The 20,260-nt window shown below is 62.6% G+C and overlaps 9 protein-coding genes across 9 annotated transcripts; 6 read left to right on the top strand and 3 right to left on the bottom strand.

Moving 5' to 3' along the window:
• Window positions 1–41: 41 nt before the first annotated feature.
• Window positions 42–3,639, top strand: ZC3H6 (Zinc finger CCCH domain-containing protein 6). Its single transcript, XM_062768587.1, has 4 exons — window positions 42–873; window positions 921–972; window positions 1,016–3,226; window positions 3,273–3,639. Exons 1-4 carry the CDS (start codon window positions 445–447, stop codon window positions 3,434–3,436), a joined length of 2,856 nt encoding a protein of 951 aa, XP_062624571.1. The 5' UTR covers window positions 42–444; the 3' UTR covers window positions 3,437–3,639.
• Window positions 3,618–4,962, bottom strand: LOC62_02G002087 (uncharacterized protein). The gene is made up of 3 exons (XM_062768588.1): window positions 4,387–4,962; window positions 3,985–4,199; window positions 3,618–3,946 (listed from the first exon to the last, which is right to left on the bottom strand). The coding sequence occupies exons 1-3, from the start codon at window positions 4,790–4,792 to the stop codon at window positions 3,857–3,859; spliced, it is 711 nt and encodes a 236-aa protein (XP_062624572.1). The 5' UTR covers window positions 4,793–4,962; the 3' UTR covers window positions 3,618–3,856.
• A 104-nt stretch (window positions 4,963–5,066) lies between these two features.
• Window positions 5,067–8,876, top strand: LOC62_02G002088 (uncharacterized protein). Its single transcript, XM_062768589.1, has 4 exons — window positions 5,067–5,656; window positions 5,879–7,845; window positions 7,891–8,159; window positions 8,209–8,876. The coding sequence occupies exons 1-4, from the start codon at window positions 5,606–5,608 to the stop codon at window positions 8,802–8,804; spliced, it is 2,883 nt and encodes a 960-aa protein (XP_062624573.1). The 5' UTR covers window positions 5,067–5,605; the 3' UTR covers window positions 8,805–8,876.
• Window positions 8,877–9,025: 149 nt separating this feature from the next.
• On the top strand, window positions 9,026–11,710 carry HSE1 (Class E vacuolar protein-sorting machinery protein HSE1). The gene is made up of 7 exons (XM_062768590.1): window positions 9,026–9,265; window positions 9,396–9,483; window positions 9,599–9,674; window positions 9,817–9,915; window positions 9,954–10,080; window positions 10,120–10,989; window positions 11,035–11,710. Exons 1-7 carry the CDS (start codon window positions 9,217–9,219, stop codon window positions 11,655–11,657), a joined length of 1,932 nt encoding a protein of 643 aa, XP_062624574.1. The 5' UTR covers window positions 9,026–9,216; the 3' UTR covers window positions 11,658–11,710.
• Window positions 11,711–11,938: 228 nt separating this feature from the next.
• On the top strand, window positions 11,939–13,251 carry NFYC2 (Nuclear transcription factor Y subunit C-2). Its single transcript, XM_062768591.1, has 2 exons — window positions 11,939–12,671; window positions 12,731–13,251. Exons 1-2 carry the CDS (start codon window positions 12,179–12,181, stop codon window positions 13,120–13,122), a joined length of 885 nt encoding a protein of 294 aa, XP_062624575.1. The 5' UTR covers window positions 11,939–12,178; the 3' UTR covers window positions 13,123–13,251.
• Window positions 13,252–13,340: 89 nt separating this feature from the next.
• Window positions 13,341–14,713, bottom strand: LOC62_02G002091 (uncharacterized protein; the record flags this gene model as incomplete). The annotated part of the gene is made up of 5 exons (XM_062768592.1): window positions 13,341–13,801; window positions 13,836–14,081; window positions 14,120–14,395; window positions 14,433–14,526; window positions 14,576–14,713. The coding sequence occupies 5 exons, from the start codon at window positions 14,711–14,713 to the stop codon at window positions 13,341–13,343; spliced, it is 1,215 nt and encodes a 404-aa protein (XP_062624576.1).
• A 243-nt stretch (window positions 14,714–14,956) lies between these two features.
• On the top strand, window positions 14,957–17,573 carry Alg9 (Alpha-1,2-mannosyltransferase ALG9). The gene is made up of 7 exons (XM_062768593.1): window positions 14,957–15,184; window positions 15,343–15,449; window positions 15,486–15,640; window positions 15,677–15,836; window positions 15,883–16,175; window positions 16,223–16,684; window positions 16,725–17,573. Exons 1-7 carry the CDS (start codon window positions 15,021–15,023, stop codon window positions 17,436–17,438), a joined length of 2,055 nt encoding a protein of 684 aa, XP_062624577.1. The 5' UTR covers window positions 14,957–15,020; the 3' UTR covers window positions 17,439–17,573.
• A 200-nt stretch (window positions 17,574–17,773) lies between these two features.
• SPAC926.08c (Ribosome production factor 2) lies at window positions 17,774–18,928 on the top strand (the record flags this gene model as incomplete). Its single annotated transcript, XM_062768594.1, has 3 exons — window positions 17,774–17,793; window positions 17,914–18,046; window positions 18,098–18,928. The coding sequence occupies 3 exons, from the start codon at window positions 17,774–17,776 to the stop codon at window positions 18,926–18,928; spliced, it is 984 nt and encodes a 327-aa protein (XP_062624578.1).
• A 305-nt stretch (window positions 18,929–19,233) lies between these two features.
• Window positions 19,234–20,171, bottom strand: ATG8 (Autophagy-related protein 8; the record flags this gene model as incomplete). Its single annotated transcript, XM_062768595.1, is given in 7 exon segments — window positions 19,234–19,272; window positions 19,286–19,301; window positions 19,416–19,517; window positions 19,573–19,607; window positions 19,685–19,753; window positions 19,805–19,860; window positions 20,135–20,171. 7 exon segments carry the CDS (start codon window positions 20,169–20,171, stop codon window positions 19,234–19,236), a joined length of 354 nt encoding a protein of 117 aa, XP_062624579.1.
• Between the last annotated feature and the right edge of the window lie 89 nt (window positions 20,172–20,260).

Consider the following 20,260-nt stretch of genomic DNA (forward strand, 5'->3'; position numbering starts at 1 on the left):
CACACTGCACACTGACTGCAGCGCCCCCCAAATCACCCCCCATTTACATCACTGCGGCCCGCAACCCAAGTCATCAACAATCATCCTTCCCCCCCCGCCCGCCTCGCATTCATTGCACCTTCCTCCCCTTCCTTCCTTCCTTCCTCCCATGCGCTAGACTTGCTCTCGCTCCCCCCATCCCCCTCTCCTCATCTCGGTCAAAGAGCCCCCCCTTTTCGCTCCTTTGCTACCCAAAAGGCCCCCCGCCAGGCAGTCTTACTTGGCGAGACAGAGACATCCAGCGCCAGACTGCTGCACCCAGTGGCACCGAGGCCCCCATCTCCAACTGGCTTGCTAAACACCCACCCACTGCCAAGAGTGACATTGTCGCAACCACAACCCCCCATCTGTGCACTGCTCCTGCTTCAACGCTAGAACGAGACCCCATCGCATACACGCTCCATCATGCCGCCGCCAGCAGGCGATCCGCACCGCCAGTCGGTCCTCGAGACCAACCCCCATCTCGCCCATTATATCTTCAAGCTCGTGCTCAGCAACCAAGCGACCTCGCGCGCGCCGAGCGGCACGCAGCATCCTCTCAGCGTATCGTCGTCTGGTGAGTCGGATGACGACGATGACGGTGGCGAGGGTGCCGAATCGACAACCACGGCCTCAACCACCGAGCCCTCTGACACGGCCTCTTCTGCCGACGAGAGCGACGCCACCAAGCTGCGCGACAACACGTCCAACGGCCGTCCACCACCTCCTGTTACGACTGGCCCCAGTCGTGAGGAGCGCGAGGAGCTTGTACGCAAGATCATCGACCTCCTCGACAATGACCAGGAGGAGGATGTCAAGGACCTCCTGCGAGGGCCCATGGGGGAGTTGGGCAAGGTACGTCCAATAAAGCACGGCCGCTCATTGTGCTGACCACCTTGAAGGACAATTTCATCATGGACCAAGTGTGTCTCGACTGCATGCACCGCCATCGAGGTAAGAGCGGAAGGGTTATGCATGTCGCTAACATTTTCTCCAGACGACGTCAGTGGACTACCCTACCAGGAGGGCAGCTTCACCCCAACACGTGCTAGAAGGCCCTACACTCCCACCGGACTCAGCACACTCCGCGTCCGTACACCTCTTGCTCGTCCCCACTCGCCGGCAGCTCTTGGTTCACCATCGGGGTCGGGTGCACACACGCCCACATCCGGCGTTGGCCATGCTCCGTCTGGCTTGGCCTTGGGCCGTGTCGAATCCGCTCCCTCGCCGTCCCTCGCACCCGGAGCCCCAGTCGGCCAATCGTCATCGGGCTACTCGTCGTCAGGCTCCCCTGTTTTATCTCCACGCGTCTCACTCAACGTCAAGGCTGCATCCTTCAACCCGGCTGTCGCATCTGCACGCAGTAACACGTCGTCACCGCTCAGCGTGACTACTTCTTTTGCACCGAGCGATCCATGGCGCGATGCGATCAAGGACGATGCCGCCGCGCCTACCCCTCCCCGTGCGGCTTCGCCTTACATGTTCAACGCGGCGCAGGGCATGGTCCGCACTGGCTCCAACCGTGCGATTGCTGCGCCAATCATCAGCGACCCTTCAAGTCCCTTCCACTCGCCTATGGGGACCCCTACGCGTCCTCATATGAAGCTTGGCGCCGACGTTTTCTCGTCGCCAATGTCTACGACAGCCCGACCTGCGAGTCGCGGTGTCGTCCCCGACGATGACGACGACGACGAGTTCTCACCCTTTGCCTCGTCGCTGCCCAAGCTCCATCATCACGACGGGACATCGAGCGGTCTCAACTCGGGTGCCAAGCCGTTTGAGCCGTTTGGTGGTGCTGGGGGCGGCGACTCTGGCAGTTCGCAGCAATCGACGTCGTATGATTCGCGCGCATCGGCTGAGCCAGAGGAAGACCCGTCGAACGCCGGGTCGGGCATGACCCCGCTCGATGTCCTGACTTCGGTCTTCTCGACTGTACCGCGCCAAGAGCTCGAGGATGCGCTGCACCGCGCTGGTTATGACTTTGAGGCTGCCATGGCTATCCTTGTCTCGCAGTACACGCATCCTCGCTCTGGTGCCTCAACACCGAACCGTGTGTCGTCGCCACGACCAATGATCGGCCTGGATGGTCGTGGAGCCGCAAATCACCACGCTCCAGGGCAAGGTTACTTCCAGCAAGGCGGCCGAGGCTTTGGTGCAAACGTCAACCCGAACCTTGCTGCCCAGCGCAATGTCGGTCCGACGAGGATGTGTCGATACTTCCTTAATGGAGAGTGTCGACGATCCGACTGTCGCTTCAGCCATGACCTTGACCGTGCTCTGTGTCGCTTCTGGCTTCGCGGCCACTGTGCAAAGGGGCCAAATTGCGAGTTCCTGCACAACATGCCCAACATGGACCCTCTGGCTCTGAACGCGGCCATGTCGCGCATGGACATGAACTCGCCCGGAGGCTCCATGCCTGGCACACCACCTGTCAACGCGCAGTACGGTGCTGGTGACGACTTCCCCGATCTCCTTGCGGCGAGATTAAACCGCACTGTCGGGCGGTTCGACCCATCGAGGAACCGTTTTGCGAATGCTGTCAAGAGGCCAGCGCCGGCGCCACCCCCTCAGCACATTCACATCACGGGTGGCGCTGTAGGCCGGTTCGCCCCTGCCGCTACTGCTCCTACCAACGAACGACCTGCTGCTCCATCTCAGCCCGCCGTTCCTCGACCATCACGCAGGCTCAAGCTTCACGCGCCAACCCTGTTGCCAACACTGACTACCGGTGCTGCGGCGAACGAGCAGTACCTGAGCGCTCGCAATACTTCGATTCGCCTTGGCCACGCCCGTAACGCGTGCCTTGCGCGTGCCGCTGATGCGTTCCGCCGTGGTGACGGCGCAGCTGCCAAGCGCTTCTCGAGAGAGGGCAAAGCGCTCAACGAGAAGATGCTCAACGAGGCTGCCGAAGCTGCCAACTCGCTCGTCAAGGAGCGCATGCGCGAGGCACAGCAGGCCGTGCGCGAGCGTGACCCTTCGTGGTCAGACGACCCTCGGGACCGTGCCGAGCGCGGTCGCGAGTGTGGCGCTGGCCTTGGCGTCGTACTCGGCGTGGCATCGGCATCCAAGGTACCTGGAGGCGATCGTCTGTCATCCGAGGAAAGACTCGAGTGCTTGCTTGATCTGCACACCCTGCATGGACAGGAAGGTGTCGACATTACCGGACATTTCCTCGCTGAGCTTGAGCGAGAGAGCTACCGCGGTCTGGGTAAGTCTAGTGCCTTGCAGGTCTGGTTGTTTTGCTGACCCTCCAGCGTTCCTCGTGGTCGGAGAGGAGAAGCACGTCGGTACGCAAGACCCGCTGCGTGGCGCGTCCAAGGTCCGCCTCGCCAGCAGCGTCAAGCAGTCGCTGGCTGACTGGGGCTACGCCTGGAGCGAGGGCGCGGGCATCATCAATGTCGACCCGTGCCGTGTGTAAAGCGAGCGCAACCTAGACGCCTGTTCCAACCTGTGTACTACAAGGAGCCTCCCATCGTGTTATACATTATGGCCACCCTGCACTATCCTATCGCCACATTAATCCGCCATCCACACTCGCACAACACAATGCTCGCACCATCACCCATCGACGCTAGCGTAGGAGTAGAGGGGGAAGGGGAGAAGAAGAAGAAGAAGAAGAAGAAGAAGAAGAAGAAACAAAGAGGAAGAAGAACAAGAAGAAAGACTATTGAACGACAAGAAGAATGAATCAGTGGCATAGAGATATCATAGGAGAAAAGGGAATGAATCGAGTGAAGTGTGCTGTGCCGGGCCAAGTGGAGCTGAGCTTGAGAACGAGCGCGATGAGTCGATGCATACAACATGTGGCGTCTATGTGGGTCTCGATGGGCCGAGACAGTTACTCGTCCCCCTCGTCATACTCGTCGAACAGCTCCTCCCGGGTGGCATGGTACACCTCCTTAAGCACCTCTAGCAGGGGGTGGACCTCCTTGTTGTCAGCTCTCGCTCCGCGAAGGGTCCACTCACATCAAACGCGACGACCACGTCCCCGCGGCGCACGATGCCGAGGTAGAACCTGACGTTGAAGCGCACGAGCCCCTCGTGGATAACGACAGTCGACAGTTCGGAGAGGGGCACGAACCGGCGCGCCGTGGACAGCGGGATCGTCGCACCTAGCAGGGAGAGGCCGCGGGCCGTGGCCAGCTGCACGCCGAGAGCGGGGAGCGGCGTGAGGGATTCTGCTGGCGTCAGCAGCTATCGCACGGGGGTGCTAGCGCGAGCAGTGGCTGGAAACTTCCTGGCGCAAAGATACAACACAGTTGTTTGTTTGCCCTCCCTCCCTCGCGTGCCAGATCTGCGATGCCGCCGCCGCCACGCGCCACAGCGCGCACCAGCAAGCCATTGTCCCCCCAGGGGCGCGCGACTCACGATACAGCACGGACCGCGAGGCGGCGTGCAGAAAGAGCACGGCGGCGCCAACCGCGACCACGGCGAAGATTTTCGTGGTCGTCGTTGCGGTTGTGACCGGTGCATTGTTGTGGACGATGTAGGCCAGCAGCAGCAGCGACACGAGGGCGAGGAGCACGGCGCCCGTCGAGCCGCTGCCTCGACGCGTCGTGCGCCGCGCGACGCGGTGTTCCGTCACGCTGGATGCGCCGACGCGCGCCGTGTGCGTGGTGTACTCTTGCCTGTGGTGCAGCGGCGTCGCCGCGCGCATGGTTGTAGTTGTGGTTGTGCCGAAGCCGACTTTGACTTTTGTTCTGTAGGTGAGATACGGCAACGGTTGTGCATACGGCGTATTGTGCCTGGCAGCGACACCTGGCGGGGGCACCATCAACAATGCTTGCTTTGGGTGGCGTCGTTGGGCGCGACGGCGCGTCGGGGCGGCGCGGCGGCGGCGGGGTCCGATTCGCCCCGCGGCGTCGCGCGCGGCTCGGTGCTGTGCCGGTGGGCAGCAGCAGCAGCAACAGCCTCGGTCGGTACTGTAGGGTGCGTGCGGCTGCTGGCTGCTGCCAATGAGGCCAGGCGAGATGCATTCCGTGTCTATGCGTTGCCGCGATTATTTAGTTAGCCTGGCGCTGTTGTTGGTGTGTATGGCAGCCTGCCAGCGTCGCGCGTCAAGACCCCGGAAAGCTGGCCTAGTCAAACCACCCGCCACCCACTCGGCACCCACTTTCCCATCTCATCTCTCACAGCCAGGCACATCCCATCCATCCTACATCGACCCATCAATCAGTCACCGCCTGCTTTCCACTCTCCGTCCACCGACAACACAAGTCCGAGTCCGAGCTCCGAGACCAACAAGGCTGCTTCTCTTGCTGCCCTGCCCCCACACCGACAGAGTATAGACCAGTGGGCGTCTTGTGGGCCTGCTTACGCGCCGTACCCCTGCCCTAGTCACCCCCCGTCACCTCGACGTAACCTCCCTCCGGCGCGAGCTCCGGCGGACGACGCGCCGCTCCGAACAACCACTACCTCGCGCCTCGACACACGACAGCACGCGACAGATCTCCCCCTGCCTCGGCGACAACGCGGTATTATCGCGGCACGACCAAGCGACGACAGCGCGTCCCCATCCCGCCGGCTTCCTCGGCAAGCGAGAGAAACTTGCAACTTCTCCAGACATCTCCCCTGACTTTTGCCGCTCATGAACACGAACGGACAGCAACAACAACAACAGCAACACCAGCACCAGCAGGTGAGTACACGTCCAGTCACAGCCGCACTCTGCCTCCGACCCGACAGCGTGCCAGTGGTCTGTGCGCGCTCTTCCTTTGCCCCATCAACCCCTCGTCAAACGAGTAACCCCCTCTCTCAACCTCCTTCACCCCTCTCGTCGTGTCGCTCAGACCGCGACGTCTCCCACCCCACCTCCCTCCCATCCTACATCTCTGGTGACCTCTGGTGACTGACTCGACAGGACATGCGCCGCCGCTCATCAGGGAATAGCAACGGCAATGCCATGGCGGGGCCGAGCCTGCAGGCTCAGCAACATCAGCAGTTTGCTCTTGGCGTCGGCCCATCCCAGCAGCAGCAACAGCAACAGCAGTTCTTCAGCATCCAGCGCGCCGGCTCGGCGGGCGACGCAAACTCGCTCGGCGTCCCAGGCCTCACCACCAACCCCATGACGCTCGCGGCGCTCTCACAGCAAGAGCTCGAACGGCACCAGCGCTCTGCAAACGGCCCAACACCAGAAGACCCGTACATGAACGTCCGGTACCAGGCGTTCCCAGTACCCGGCGGTCGCCCACCCCGCAAGACTCACGGCCCGCCAAACCTCGAGCTCGACTCGTCCACACACCCTGTCGGCAACCCCGCGAGTGGGATTACGCCTGGCACGATGGCGAACCTGCAGGGCCTGTCTAGACCAACAACAGCCTCGACATCGGTCGACGACGACCCAGTGAGACCATTCCTCGATGGACTCGCTGCCGCCGCCGAGATCCCAAGGCATCGAGAAATGTGGACAGACCTCATCCGCTTCAAGACGCGCAACCTCGAGCTGCAGATTGCCGAGGCTAGGGCAAAGGAGCGCGCTGCGGAGCTCGAGCTGTTCCGCCTCAGGCAGGCTACAAAGGGCACACCAGCAGCCGCGGCGACAACTCCTTCACCCCACTTCAAGTCGAGTGCGAGCGACAATGCGAGCGCTGGCATTGGCACGCAGCCGGCGACCTCGCCCAACACCCAGAACACGGGACCCACGCTCGCCCAGCCAGACATCTCGACGTTCCCATTCGTCATGCACGCCCGCTCCCCAGTCATTGAGACGGCGCCAATGGGTGATGCTCTGGTCCCTCCTATCACCAACCTGCCTGGAGCGCTGGCGGCTTCTTCTCAGCCAGCCCAGACCCAGTTCCAACAGCAGGCTCAGGCTCAGGTGCCCGTCCCAGCGGTGCCATCGGCAATCCCACCCAGCATGATGCAGCCCATGACGCCGTTCGATCTCGAGGCGATCCTTACAGACGGCAACCTCGACAACCTCTTCTCGTGGCTGCCGGACAACGACCATGTGTTGCAACAGCCGCAGACGGCGGCACCCTCCGACCTCATGATCAATGGCGTCGACTCTTCGCTCCTCGGCATGATTCCCGGCACGGCGACAAGTGGATATGGCACAGATTCCGCCGGTGTTCCCGCCACCCCGGCCTCCCCCGTGGTTAAGCGCCCGCTCTCGCCCGACGAGAGCGAGCACTCGCCACCGCACCAGCCGCCCAACAAGCGCGGCAAGCCCCGTGGCGAGAAGAAGATGGTCATCGAAAGGCATGCGGCTTGTCTGTCGTGCGGAAAGAACGTGGCCCGCGCCCTTATCCGTGCCCCCAAGAGCTCGATCCCCTCTCCCATCTCGGTCGAGTTCCGGTGCCCCGACTGTACCGGTATTCACCAGCCACCCACGGTCGAGCCTCACAACAGCGCAGGCTCGGGCGCGTCACTCGGAAGCACGGAAACCCGAAAGCGTATGCGCGCGGCCATGGAGGACGACGACCTCCTGCTCGACGACCCAGCCGCACGCCGCTGCTTCTGTGACGTGTGCCAGCGCGTCGTCGCCACTGGCCAGGTTGTTGGTGATGCCGAGCGCGTGCCCCTCGGTCACATGACTGAAATCGTGTGCACCAACTGCGATGCCAAATACCAGCGCTGTACCGACTGTGGTGGCGGTGGCGGCCCGCGCGTCGGCATTGGAAAGTGGCGACTCAAGCAAGTCTTCCAGCCTGGCCGCAAGACGTGCAGCTTGTCGCACAGTCGCCTGGGTGACCGTCCACGAGAAATCGGTGTCCATGTCACACCTACCGACTTTACCCCTGAACAGCTCAAGGAGGTCATTTCGCGCTGCAAGACGTTGTGGAGTGAGAAGACGCTCAGCCGTCTGGCGGTCCCGGAAATGCTAGAGTGAGTGCAGGCTGATGCTGACTTTCACGTAACTGACACGTGCAGGATCGATCTCCCCCCACATGTTATCAACCCCTTGCGCAACTTCCAAGACGTTGACGACATTGTCACGAGGTGTTGGCCTTCTCGTGAGGCCATGATCCGTGCCGAAGGCATCGACGGCAACCGCTTCAAGAGACTATTGGGCCTCACTTGGGCACACTCGCGCCCTCGCCGCAGTGTCCGCACTGTCGACCTGGAAGAAGAGTATGCTCGTACAGCCGAGCAGGACGACAACGATGACATGAGCACCGTGCTCGCGAACGTCAAGCGAAGTGAGTGCCTGAAATAGATTCCGGGTGCGAACTGTATCTGACGACACAGCGAACGTCGTTATCCCCCCTGGATCTGAACTTATTGGCATGTGGGGCGGCGAGTGGGATATGCAGCACGGCTCGCTTCTCGTCTCGACCTTCATCCCGTTCGAGGGCACCGACGGCGAAGACAGCACCGCCTTGTCTGTCGGTGAACTCATCACCAAGGTCCAGATCCTCCTGCAGACCATGAATGCCGAGCGCAAGGCTGAGGCACTGAGACTCGGCAAAGAGGCCCAGCTCGTCCGCCAGTGCGAGCATCTCTGGGTCGTCTCTGGAGGCAGCATGCCTCTTATCCGCGAGCGCATGGCCGACATCCTCGTGCGCAAGCGCTCCTTTGTGCATGTGGAAGAGTACCTTACGCGCCACCCCGATTTCCTGCACGCCCTCAAGGCTCGCCCTGTCGGCTTGCATCCCGACTTGCATCGCCCGCTTCCGCACCAGGTGCAAGATGACCCCGACTACCAGCCTCCGCAGCCGCTTGTTCTTGTCCGCTGGCTGGGCAAGGACTTTGACGCTCAGCGAATCCTCGAGATTAAGCAGATGGAGTTTGGTGGTGGCAAGCACAAGGCCAAGCTCAAGCGCATGCCCAAGAGCAAGGTGTAGGACGTTGTCAGAAGTATATTGTAGTTATAAAAAGGGGGCATACTTGGTATTATGCATTTGGGCTTGAGAAGACTACGCGCGCGCGTCGTTGGATTGGGGCAGTGCCACAGTGAAACGAACGATGACGGAAGCAACCCCCGTGACTGACTGACGCCCCTTGTCGCCGCCGCCGCCTCCTCCGCCGCACGTCACCACCCAGGCCTCGTTGCCTGCCTGCCTCCTTGCCTGCCGTCACTGCCCCTCTCACAGACACTCACGTCGCCCTTCTGCACACTCGTCCAACTCAACCCACTTTGGCACACATCTCGGCTCTGACGGCGACGAAAGCGATAACGACACCCACAACCACCAATAGACAGACCAGCGCAACAGCAATCTAGACACCGTAACGCACCCGCTCCCGCTACCGCCGATGACGACAATGTTCTCTGCGGCAGCCAACCCGTACGATGAGATCGTCAGTGAGTAGGGATTCCCATCGACCACGGCGCTCGATACAGTTCCTCGGCGTAGCACGATGCCATCGCGCTGCGTTCGCTCTGTCGAGAGACCGGGCAACGGCATGTCCAGCGTCCAAACTAACCCCCGCAGCCAAGGCCACGGACGAGAACCTCGCGTCCGAGGACTGGGACATCAACCTCCAGGTCTGCGACAAGGTCACGGAGGAGGGCACGACTGGGTGAGTTGCTGTGCCGACGCGGCGGCTGGCACGGTCGCTGTGATCCGCAGCGGCGTCGTGCGATGGCAGCAAACCTGCGCGCACGCCGGCGCTTGCCCGCTAACGTACTCCGCAGCGCCCGAAACGCGATTGCTGCGCTTACGAAGCGACTCGCACACCGCAACCCCAATGTCCAGATCTATGCTCTCGAGGTGAGTGCGACGAGGAGGCGAGGATCACGCACGCCCGACGGATGGCGACGTGGCGGATGATGGTAGTGGTGGTGGTGCACCGTGCTCGTGCTCCGCCGACGCCGCCCTGGACTATGTAGCTAGGCTAACCACCCTCCCACAGCTCACCAACACGCTCGCGCAGAACTGCGGCCAGCCGCTGCTCGAGGAGATGAGCTCGCGTACCTGGACGGGCGCGCTCTCGAGGCTTGTCAACGACAGGGTGGGTAGGCTTCACGGGAACTGCTGCTGACCCACCAGGCTACCGTGCAGCCCGTGCAGCGCAAGGCGCTCAAGTACATCAAGGAGTGGGCGAGGCAGTTTGAGGAGAAGGGTGACCCGAACCTCGGTCTCATGGGCGAGCTGTACGACCAGCTGCGGGCGAAGAGTGGGTTGGATGGAAGGAGCAACGAGCTGACAGCTGCAGACTTTACCTTTGACGACAGCGAGCCAGTCCCCGAGAACCAGGACGAGGTCCGCCGCCGCCGCGAGGAGGAGGAGCTGGCGCGTGTGATTGAGCTGTCCAAGCAGGACGTGCGGGGTGCCGCTGGCAGGCCGTACCAGCCCTCGCAGCCTGGTGTTGGCTCGTCGGCTGCCGCCGCCGCTGCGGCTCCTCCCGAGCCCGTCCCCCAGCCGCAGCAGCATCAGCAGCACTGGGGTGCGCCGGCTCCCGCCGCGGCCCCGCACTCACCATCACAGGCCCAGAGGGCCAACACGTACCCCCAGCAGCAGCAGCAGCCCGCCGCCCAGCCGTATGCCGCCGCGGTCGCGCCCGCGCCGGAGCCCGAACCCGAAGGCCCCGTCGACATCAACACGGCCACTCGCGTCCGTGCGCTGTACACGTTCACGTCTGAGGAGGTCGGCGAGCTCAACTTTGAGCGCGGCGACATCATCAAGGTGCTCGACAGAGGGTTCCAGGAGTGGTGGCGCGGTGCATCCAACGGCAAGATCGGCATCTTTCCCGTCACCTACGTCGAGGCGCTGCCAGAACCATCGTCTCGCGAGCTGCAGGAGGAGGCTCAACAGGAGGCCCGCGTGTTCGCGTCGCTCGGCCTGGTCGACCAGCTTCTCCAGACGCTCAAGGGCATCGACACGACACGCGGCGACAGGCTCGAGGACCGCCCCGAAGTCGAGGAGATGTACCAGGCCAGCGTCGACCTCCAGGGACAGATCAACGCGCTCATCAAAAAGTACTCTGACCAGAAGGCCGAGCTCGAGCACATGAATGCCAACTTTATCCGCGCCATGAGGCAGTACGAGGAGCTCAAGGGTGTCCCTGCGGTTCCTGCCCAGGCTCGTAAGTGCTGAAATGTCTGTGTTGAACCGCGCTGACAAGCACCAGCGTACTACGCCCAGCAGGGGCCCCATGCCGACCCATATGCTCAGCCGCAGCAGCAGCCTCCGCCCCAGCATGACCCCTACGCCCAGCAGCAGCAGCAGCCTCCTACCGACCCATACTATGCCCAGCAGCAGCAGCAGGGCCAGTATCCCCAGCAGCAGCCTTATGCGCCTCAGGCCGGCCAGCCCCCAGCACAGTCACCCCCAGTTGAGACGCCTCAGCAGCACGCGCACTACTACCAGCAGCACCAGGGCAGCACGACTAGCCTGCAGCCCAACCCCACTGGTGCTCCGGGCTTCCCGACCGAGCCGCAGCGTCAGAACACCAACCCTGGTGCCGCCGGCATTGGCGCTGGTTCGGACCCTGCTGCGGATCACGCGGCGGCATGGGAGGCCTACTACCGCCAGCAGGGCCAGCAGGCGCAGCAGCCGGGTCAGCAGCCGGCACCCCAGCAGCAGGCTCCCCAGCAGCAGCAGCCTGGGCAGGCGCCGCAACAATACCCGTTCCCGCAGCAGGCAGCGGCTGCTGGCGCGCAAGCTTACAGCCAGCCTGGATACCCCCAGCACGGAGGAGTGGATGGTGTGGCGGCCGGTGTGGGCCGCCTGAGTGTTGGCGGACAGCAGTAATGATGGGGGAGGGGCCTACTTGCCATGTATATGAGATGAATTTGACGTTTTAGCCATGGGGTGGTGGATCTGGCGAGGGGGTGCCTTGGCAAAGAATCAGTCCGGCCGACAGACGACGTTGATAGTGTTCAGGTGGTACCCCGTCTGCAACCGAACGACCGCCCGCATCGCCGCTGCCGAGCCTCCGCTGCCGACCCGCCGCCGCCGCCACTGCCGACAACCACCACTACCACCACCACCCTGTTTCATTTCGGGTTTTTTTCAGCACACACGACAACAACGTTGTCCACAATCTTATCCATCCATCCTCGCATCCACCAGCCGAGTCGACTCGATACAGCCAGCAGCGACACTGCATCGCTACGTGCTACCAGCGAGCTCATAGCCCTCTACGAGCGGCGCCACCCCCGGCTCTCGACGGGCACTGCCATCTCGCCGCCGCCAGCGCGCACGACGCGACCCCCCTGCGTCGGCCGACACCGACAGCGATCGCCTGCGACTAGCACCACCAGCCACCAGCCATGAACACATACTACCTCTCCGAGGGGCTGTACCCGCAGTCGTTCAGCAACGGGACGTACTCGTCGCCTACGAGCAACACGAGCAGCCCGGCGACCGGCGCAGCGGGCACGGGCGTGGGCATCATGCCGTCCGCCGTCGGCGGGGTGGGCAGCGCCGCGCTCGCCCAGCAGCAGATGTTACAGCATGTGCATGCGCAGGCGGCGGCACAGCACCAGGCGGCCGTGCACCACGCGCAGATGCAGGCCGCGGCCGCGTCCAGCAGCGCCGCCGCGGCTCCGCCCCAGTCTGCGGCTGCCGCCTCGGCGCCGCCGCTCACCGGCCCCCTCGTCCACCCACACCAGGACCTGAACGACTTTTTGGAGAGCTTCTGGACGCGCCAGATGGACGGCGTCGAGCGCGAGACGCCAGACTTCAAGACATACAACCTGCCGCTAGCGCGTATCAAGAAGGTGATGAAGAGTGACGAGGAGGTCAAGATGATTTCGGCCGAGGGTGAGTGTGACAGCACCGGCGCAGCCGGTGTTCGATCAGCAGAGGCTAACACGCCCCAGCCCCCATAATGTTCTCCAAGGCCTGCGAGATCTTCATCTCGGAGCTGACGTGCCGCGCGTGGCTCGTGGCAGAGGGGCACAAGCGGCGGACACTGCAAAAGTCGGACGTGGCGGCCGCGATTGCCTTCAGCGACGTGTTCGACTTTTTGATCGACATTGTGCCGCGCGACGGCGAGGAGGCGGCCGCTGGAGCGGCACCGGCCGCGCCGGCTGAGGCCGCGGCCGACGGCGAGGCGGCGCCGCAGGGCGGTGCGGGCGACGAGTGGGCGCCCGACGCCGAGTACGCCGACGACGCTGGCGGCGACGTGTACGACTACGACGACGGCGAGGGGCGCGATGGCGAGGCGCTGTACTCTGAGTATGTGCAGGGCGAGGGCGAGGCGTTTGGATAAGCGGCGGGCAGGTGGGCGAGCGGGCGAGCGGGCGAGGTGAGCGTGATGAGAGAGGGGGATTAGGCCACGGCGACACCGACCACACCATGTAGACCACACCGCACATGCATAGGGGTCATTTAGAGAACAGCGGGGGTGCTGCAGATGATGCGGGGCCGACGGTAACGAGTACAGACCCACACCTCGGCCGCCTCGCTCAATACACACACACTACGGCCCTAGCGACCCCAGCCTGCCAACGGCTCACCCGCCGCCTTCTCCACATTCTTCAGCAACCTCGCGCGCTTCTGCTCCCTCGTCAACCTCGGCTCGTCGTCAGCTGCAGCGCGGCGGCCGCGCACTGGCGCCTCGTCTTCGCTGTCGCTCTCTTCGCCCTCGAACACGATGCCCACGATGAACTCGGCCGCGGCCTTCTCAGAGAACTCGGCCTCGCGGCTGCCCCAGCGCCACTCGATCTTCGAGGGTTCAGCTGGGCCCGCTGTGCTCCGCGTGACGACCTGCGTGTGTGAGCGGGTGCGGTTGAACATCTGCAAACCCACCTTCTCGAGGTAGTTGAGCTTGGTCAGCAGCTCGAGGTACTTGTCCAGCGTGAGCGGCGGCTCCTTGCTGTCTTCCGAGTGGTAGGGCAGCACAGTGTCGCGCGTGAGATTCAGGCGGCGGAGGTACGCGTGCAGTTCGTCTGTCGTCAGCGGCGCACGTGGGCCAAAACCCACTGTCTTCAATCTTGCGGTTCCGCACCAGGATGAGCGCGAGAATGACCGTCCGCACGCCGAGAAGGCCGACATGCCCCACGCCCGTGCCGTCGCCCTTATCCCACCGGAGCAGCGCACCAGAGTCCTCCTGTAGCTCGGCCGTCTGCTGCTCATCCACCTCATCGGGCAGCGGCAGAGGCTCGGGGTTCGACATGCCCGCGAGCAGGCCTGGCGCGAGGGTCGACCGCAGGATCCACATGTTGGTGCCTATTGTTGTCAGCAGTGGCGCAAAGTCATTGACTCACGCTTCCTCGACTGCGTCTGAGTCTGTCCTTGTGTCTGCGCGCCGTCTTCATCCACCTCGTCCTCGTCCTCTTCCCCCTCGCCCTCCCGAGCCCGCCCCTTGCCCTTCCTCCGCTGCGTCTGCGTCTGCGCTTGTGTCTGCGCCTGTGTCGCCTCGTCCTCCCCGTCGCCCTTGCGCTTTGGACGCAGTTCGTACAGCTCCATGCCGAATGTGGAGCGTAGAAGTGCCTGGGCCTCCTGTAGCGCAGGCTGGAATGCGCGCGGGTTGTTAGGCATCACTGGTTGTCAGCTGGCATAAGGAAGCAGGAAGCTCACCAGTCTTGACGATCACCTCGCGACGCAGCGGCTGGCGGCGGTACTCTGAGAACAGGGCCAGACGGACTATCTGCGCTCCGAGCGCCTTGTGCTCCTGCGTTGTGTCAGCAGAGGTCACACAAGGTGCACATGAAGCTGCTCACCGCCGAGTTACCGTTCCCAGCTGCTGCCTGCTGACGGTCGTCGTCTTCCTCGCCCGAGCTCTCGGTCGCTTGCCGCCTCTCAGACACGCGGGGGCGCTGAGACTGCGACTGTGATGGCTGACCTCGTCGAGGGGGCATGGTGTACGATGGTAGGAAGTGTGAGTATCCAACGTCAAGGTCGAGTTCTCGTCTCGTCTTGGTTTCGCAACAACAAACGGGCCCAAAGGAGCACCCTCAACGCGCCAGGCGCGTACCAGGAGACGCGCCTAGGAATTTTACGTAACCCCCACGTGTGACGCACGCGTCAACAAATCACCCACGACGTCGTTTGCGCGAACCCTCGGTGAGATTGACGTCGTCGAAACGAAACTTCTGGGGGAAGACGGCACCTCATCGCACCTTGTCCCACTCGTCCGTCCCACGGCTCAACGGCGACACGCACGCAATGGCTCTCCCGGGTACAGAGACGATCCGCTTCCGCCGGCCCACGGCGGGGCCCAATGCCGTCGCGCAGAAGAGCGACGAGCCCAAGAAGGACCAGTTTGGCGACCTTGCGCCGACGGGCTGGAAGCGGAGGCACCAGGGCCTGCTGCAGGACCAGGTTGGCCGGTGAGTGCGGCCGTGGTGGTGGCGAGCGGCGTGGTGGTGGCGAGAAAGCCTTGCTTGGTCGTATGCTTGCCTGGTGTGCTGCTCGACTGGCATGCGGTCAACCTCGGCGCCAGCGCACCTACTTGCCACGCTGACTGTTTACCTGCTGACTCCTCCAGCCAGCAGCGTGGACCCACCGTCCCCTCCTTCTCGTTCGCGTTCCGCATCCTGCTCCTCATGAGGACCGCGGGCGCGATGTACGCCGTCATTGCAGACTGTGACGAGGGTAGGTGTCCTGCCTGAGTTTGCGCTCACTTCCCAGTGTTCAACTTCTTCGAGCCTCTGCACTACTTTGTCCACAACGCCGGCTTCCAGACCTGGGAGCTGTCGCCCGAGTTCGCGGTGCGCAGCTGGGCCTACCTTCTTTTCCACTGGCCTCTGGCCACCTTCGGTCCTTACATCCTCGGTCTCGGCAAGGTGAGGTTTGTATCGCGGACAGTGCTGACCTCTCAGCGTCAGCAGTTCTTCGCGCTCCGCTTCTTCCTCGGCGCGATCAGCGCGTTGGTGGAGGCCAGGTTCTACCGCGCTGTTGTTGACGCTGTCAACGAGCGTGTGGGCCGCTACCTTCTCTTCGCTCTGCTCTTCAGCGCTGGCATGTGGACCGCCAGTGTTGGTGAGTGTTGGCGCGCGATGAAGTAGAGACAACACTAACGCCGCAGCCTTCCTCCCCTCGTCATTCGCCATGTACGCGACTGCGCTGGCTGCCTCCGAGTGGTTCCACCCAGCCACCTCGACCCGAATTGGCGTGAACCGTGCGTTCCGTGCCACGCTCTTCACTGCCATCGGCGCCATTGTTGGCTGGCCGTTTGCGGCTGCCCTCGGCGTTCCCTGCGTCCTCGAGTACGCCCTCCTGGCCGCCGGTGAGACCGTCCTCCCCAAGGATCGCCTCAGCTGGGGAAGCAAGCGTCTCTCTACCCTCGTTGGCGCCATTGTTGTGTCTGCCGCCGTGGCGGTGAGTCACCTTTGCCCGTAGTCGACGCGTGCTGACCCTTGATACAGATCCCAGTGGTCCTCGTCGACTCGTGGGCTTACGGCAGGTTCACGTTCCCTACGCTCAACATTATCTTCTACAACCTGTTCTCGAGCAACGGCCCCGACCTCTACGGTACCGAGCCCGCTTCGTACTACTTCCTCAACCTCTTCCTCAACTTCAACTTCTTCACCCCTCTCGCTCTCCTCTCGCTCCCTGCCTTGTTTGTCACCTACAACGTCGACTTCCGTCGCCTCGGCAAGACCCAGCTCAAGCCCAAGGAGGGCGAGACGAGCCCTTACATCCTCCTTGCGGTCCGCCTGTCCCCGTTCTACCTTTGGCTCGCGATCCTCACTCTCCAGAGCCACAAGGAGGAGCGCTTCATGTACCCTGCGTACCCTCTCCTCGTCTTCAACGCCGCGGTCACCGTCTTCCTTGCCAAGGGCTGGCTGGAGACTGCCTTTGTCAAGATCACCAAGTCGCCGTACAGGGTAGGTGTGGAATGTGTGAGCTGACAGCTAACCCGTCCAGGCTGGCCAGACCAACCTCTTCTCGCAGTTCTCCTTCCTGGCCATCATCATCCCCTCGATTATCTCGATCGGACGCATCTTTGCTCTCTTCCAGTTCTACCACGCGCCTTTCGACGTCGCCGCCCACTTCCAGTACACCACTATCCCCAACATTCTCTCGGGTATGGGCTACCTCCCCATTCCTCCTCCCAAGGGTGTCAAGCCCAGGGAGGACCACGTTCACGAGTGGGACTTCTCGCCTCTCGCTGAGCTCGAGAACCCGATCACCGTGTGCTTTGGCTCGGAGTGGCACCGCTTCCCCTCGAGCTACCTCTTCCCTGAGGGCGTTGAGCTTCGCTGGATCAAGAGCGAGTTTGACGGTATGATGCCCCGTCCTTGGGACAAGAGCGAGGCTGTTGGTCTCTGGCCCCGCGCCGAGACTCGCGTCACGCACGTCGGTCGCTTCAACGGCGCCAACAAGGCCTCGGCCGTGCCCGGTACCTACGTCCCCATCGAGCAGTGCACGCACCTCGTCACCCTGTCGCTCCCTTCGCAGACCCCAACTGCGCTCGAGCCCGACTACAGCCTCGATGAGGAGCACTGGGACCGCGAGTACTGCACCACGTTCCTCGACGGTGCCAGCTCCAAGTGGTGGTCGCGCCTCATCTGGCTCCCTGCCAGCATTGGCGACAGTGGCCGTGTCTACGGCGACTACTGCCTCCTCCGTCGCAAGTAAGCTCTGCGCCGTTGATTTAGCTTCTGCGCAAAATAACTAGGCCTCTACTTGAGTGTTCTGCCTACTAGAGAGCACCCTATATAGAGTGCATCCACATCGCACACCCGCATCTCCCTGCATCCAATGCAATGCATCGATTGATCTTGCCGTGGTCGTGTGGTGGTCGAGACAGCAGATTGATATGTAGAAGCGGGGACCCCAGACTGATCAGTGGCCACGGGATCAAAAGTACTGATATTTTTGCGGAAGTTGAGTTGCAGTGAGTGACTGACATCTTTGAAGCAACGAGCGAGCGATTGTAGACGTTTACCATCACAAAAAGCATCACCACCAACATGTCGATGCTCAGGACTGTGTGAGTCGCCGTGGGCCGCCGTAAGAGACAAGCAGCGCTGACGCAAGACCCTCCTCGCCGCCGTGCCCCGCCATTCTCCTGCCGACCTGCCCTCTGCCCTCGTGACCTCACCCCCAACAGCAAGCCCAAAAACGCCCGCGTCAAGCGTGCGCTCGAGGAGCGCGAGGCCAAGCTCGTCGAGAACGAGAAGACTGCTATCTTTGTGCGCGGTGCCAACACGTCTGAGCGTGTGCGCGACGCCATGAAGGACCTTGTGGGTGTCTCCTTCACCAAGACCACCAACCCACTAACCAAACCCCCCCAGTACTCGCTCAAGCGCCCGCACGCCGTCAACTTCTCCAAGAAGAACTCGATCCACCCGTTCGAGGACGCGTCGTCGCTCGAGTTCTTCGGCTCCAAGAACGACGCCTCGCTCTTCGTCACGGGCCTGCACTCGAAGAAGCGCCCGCACGACCTCGTCTTCTCGCGCACCTTTGACGGCAAGGTGCTCGACCAGATCGAGGTCGGCATCGACGGCTTCCGCTCCATGGCCGAGTTTGACACGCCCAAGGCCTCGGTCGGCACGCGCCCGCTCATGACGTTCCACTCGGACCTGTTCGACACGCACCCGTCGTACACGCAGCTCAAGTCGTACCTGCTCGACTTTTACCAGGGCCACCACGAGACGGGCATCCCGCTCATGGACGTCGAGTGGGTCATCAGCGTCACTGCTGGCCCGCTCGCCGGCGAGCTCGACGCGCCCGGCACCGCCCTCCCGGCCGTCCACGTCCGCGCCTACACCATCAAGCTGCTCTCGTCGGGCTCGCGCATCCCCCGCGTCCAGCTCACCGAGATGGGCCCCTCGCTCGACCTGTCCATCCGCCGCGTCGCCGAGCCCGACGCCGACATGCTCAAGGCCGCCAACAAGCGCCCCAAGCTCGCAAAGAAGGACATGGACTCGGGCCTCGGCAAGAAGAAGAAGAACATCGAGACCGACGACATGGGAGACAAGGTCGGCCGCATCCACCTGGGCAAGCAGGACCTGTCAAAGCTCCAGAGCCGCAAGATGAAGAGTCTCAAGGTCGGCCGCAAGGTCCGTGCCGCCGAGGCTGCTGCCGGTGCGGGAGACGACGGCATGGACGAGGACGACGAGTAGAGGACCCATCTAGACTAGTGTTGTACGATATGAGTAGAGTGGTCGGGCCGCTGTTACGACAGCTTTCATGCACACATTGCTCGATACGGAAACGCAACCCAGTCACTCTCTCACGTTGTTACAAGTAGATATAATAAACCACGTCAGACTGGAACTTTGTATACCAAGGCCAGAGAATCAACCCGTCATTCACGGCCGCAGTTGGCGAGTGTCGTGCGCGCACACTCTCAACGCTGGTCGGGGGGCAGACAAGTCTTGTAGACGGGTTTGGGGTGGTCGCATATAATGGGCGTCGGGTTCCGCAATCACTGGGGAATCTCCTCCCACTCCTCGCCGAACGTGTTCTCTGATGCGTACAGGATGTACAGGAAGCCTGTGATGCGTCAGTGTGTGTACGCCAAGGTCATCGGGCAATGCTAACCGTCCTCATCCCTGGTGGCGTCAGCGCTATTCACGGGCAAACGGGGTGAGCACTGAGCACACTCACTTGTGCTCCTCGTAGATGGCGCTCATCAGAGCAGCGGTTGGTGGGAGAATGTCGTCGACAAAGATGAAGATGGCCTTCTCGGGCGACAGCTTGATACGCTTGCTGATGGGGTTAGCCCGCTGTACGTGGGCATCGCTCGAGAGGCGCCGCAACTCACCGAATGACGTAGACGAACTGGCCAACCGTGAGGTCCTTCTTGGGTTAGCCGAGCACACTTTCGTCGCGCGAGCGAGTCCACTGCACGCGTGCGCGCCTCGCGAGTCACTCACAGCGGGCACCAGGTACTTCTTCTTGTCAATGGTGGGGATGTCGCTCTTCTCGACCTTCTCGCAGATCACCTGATGTGGTCAGCTGGCTGCTCAACCTAGCACCTCAACCAGCCCACTCACGGGAATTCGGTCAGAGTACTTCTGACGGATACGCTCGGCCTCGGCCTTGCGCTTGTCTGTGTTGGACATCCATTGACGGCGCCAGGGAGGGTTCCACGCGGGACGGGGCGTAAGGGGCGGCAGTTGGCGGGGAGAGACGGCGGCGGATGGACGGAAAGCGCGCACACGGAGGGCAAAGGGCAAGCAGTGGCGCGTATGCCGCAGCAGAAGAGTCAATAGCAACAGCGTCGTGGAGCGGAGCGAGCAGGAGGTGGACAGTCGCGACGAAAGGGAAGGATCAAGTCAGCAAACATGTACCAGCGCACGCACACGTCATGGCTCGGCACTCACCGAAGGGGTGCTCATCCTTGAACTTGGAGCGGACCATTGTGTGTTGTCGTACGGGTGGTGTAGTGCTGCTGAGGGGGAAGCCGGGCGAGTGGTAGTTGTTGCGGTGGCAACAAGTGATGAAGCAAC

This window comes from Vanrija pseudolonga, chromosome 2 (assembly GCF_020906515.1).
Source record: "Vanrija pseudolonga chromosome 2, complete sequence".
Taxonomy (NCBI): domain Eukaryota; kingdom Fungi; phylum Basidiomycota; class Tremellomycetes; order Trichosporonales; family Trichosporonaceae; genus Vanrija; species Vanrija pseudolonga.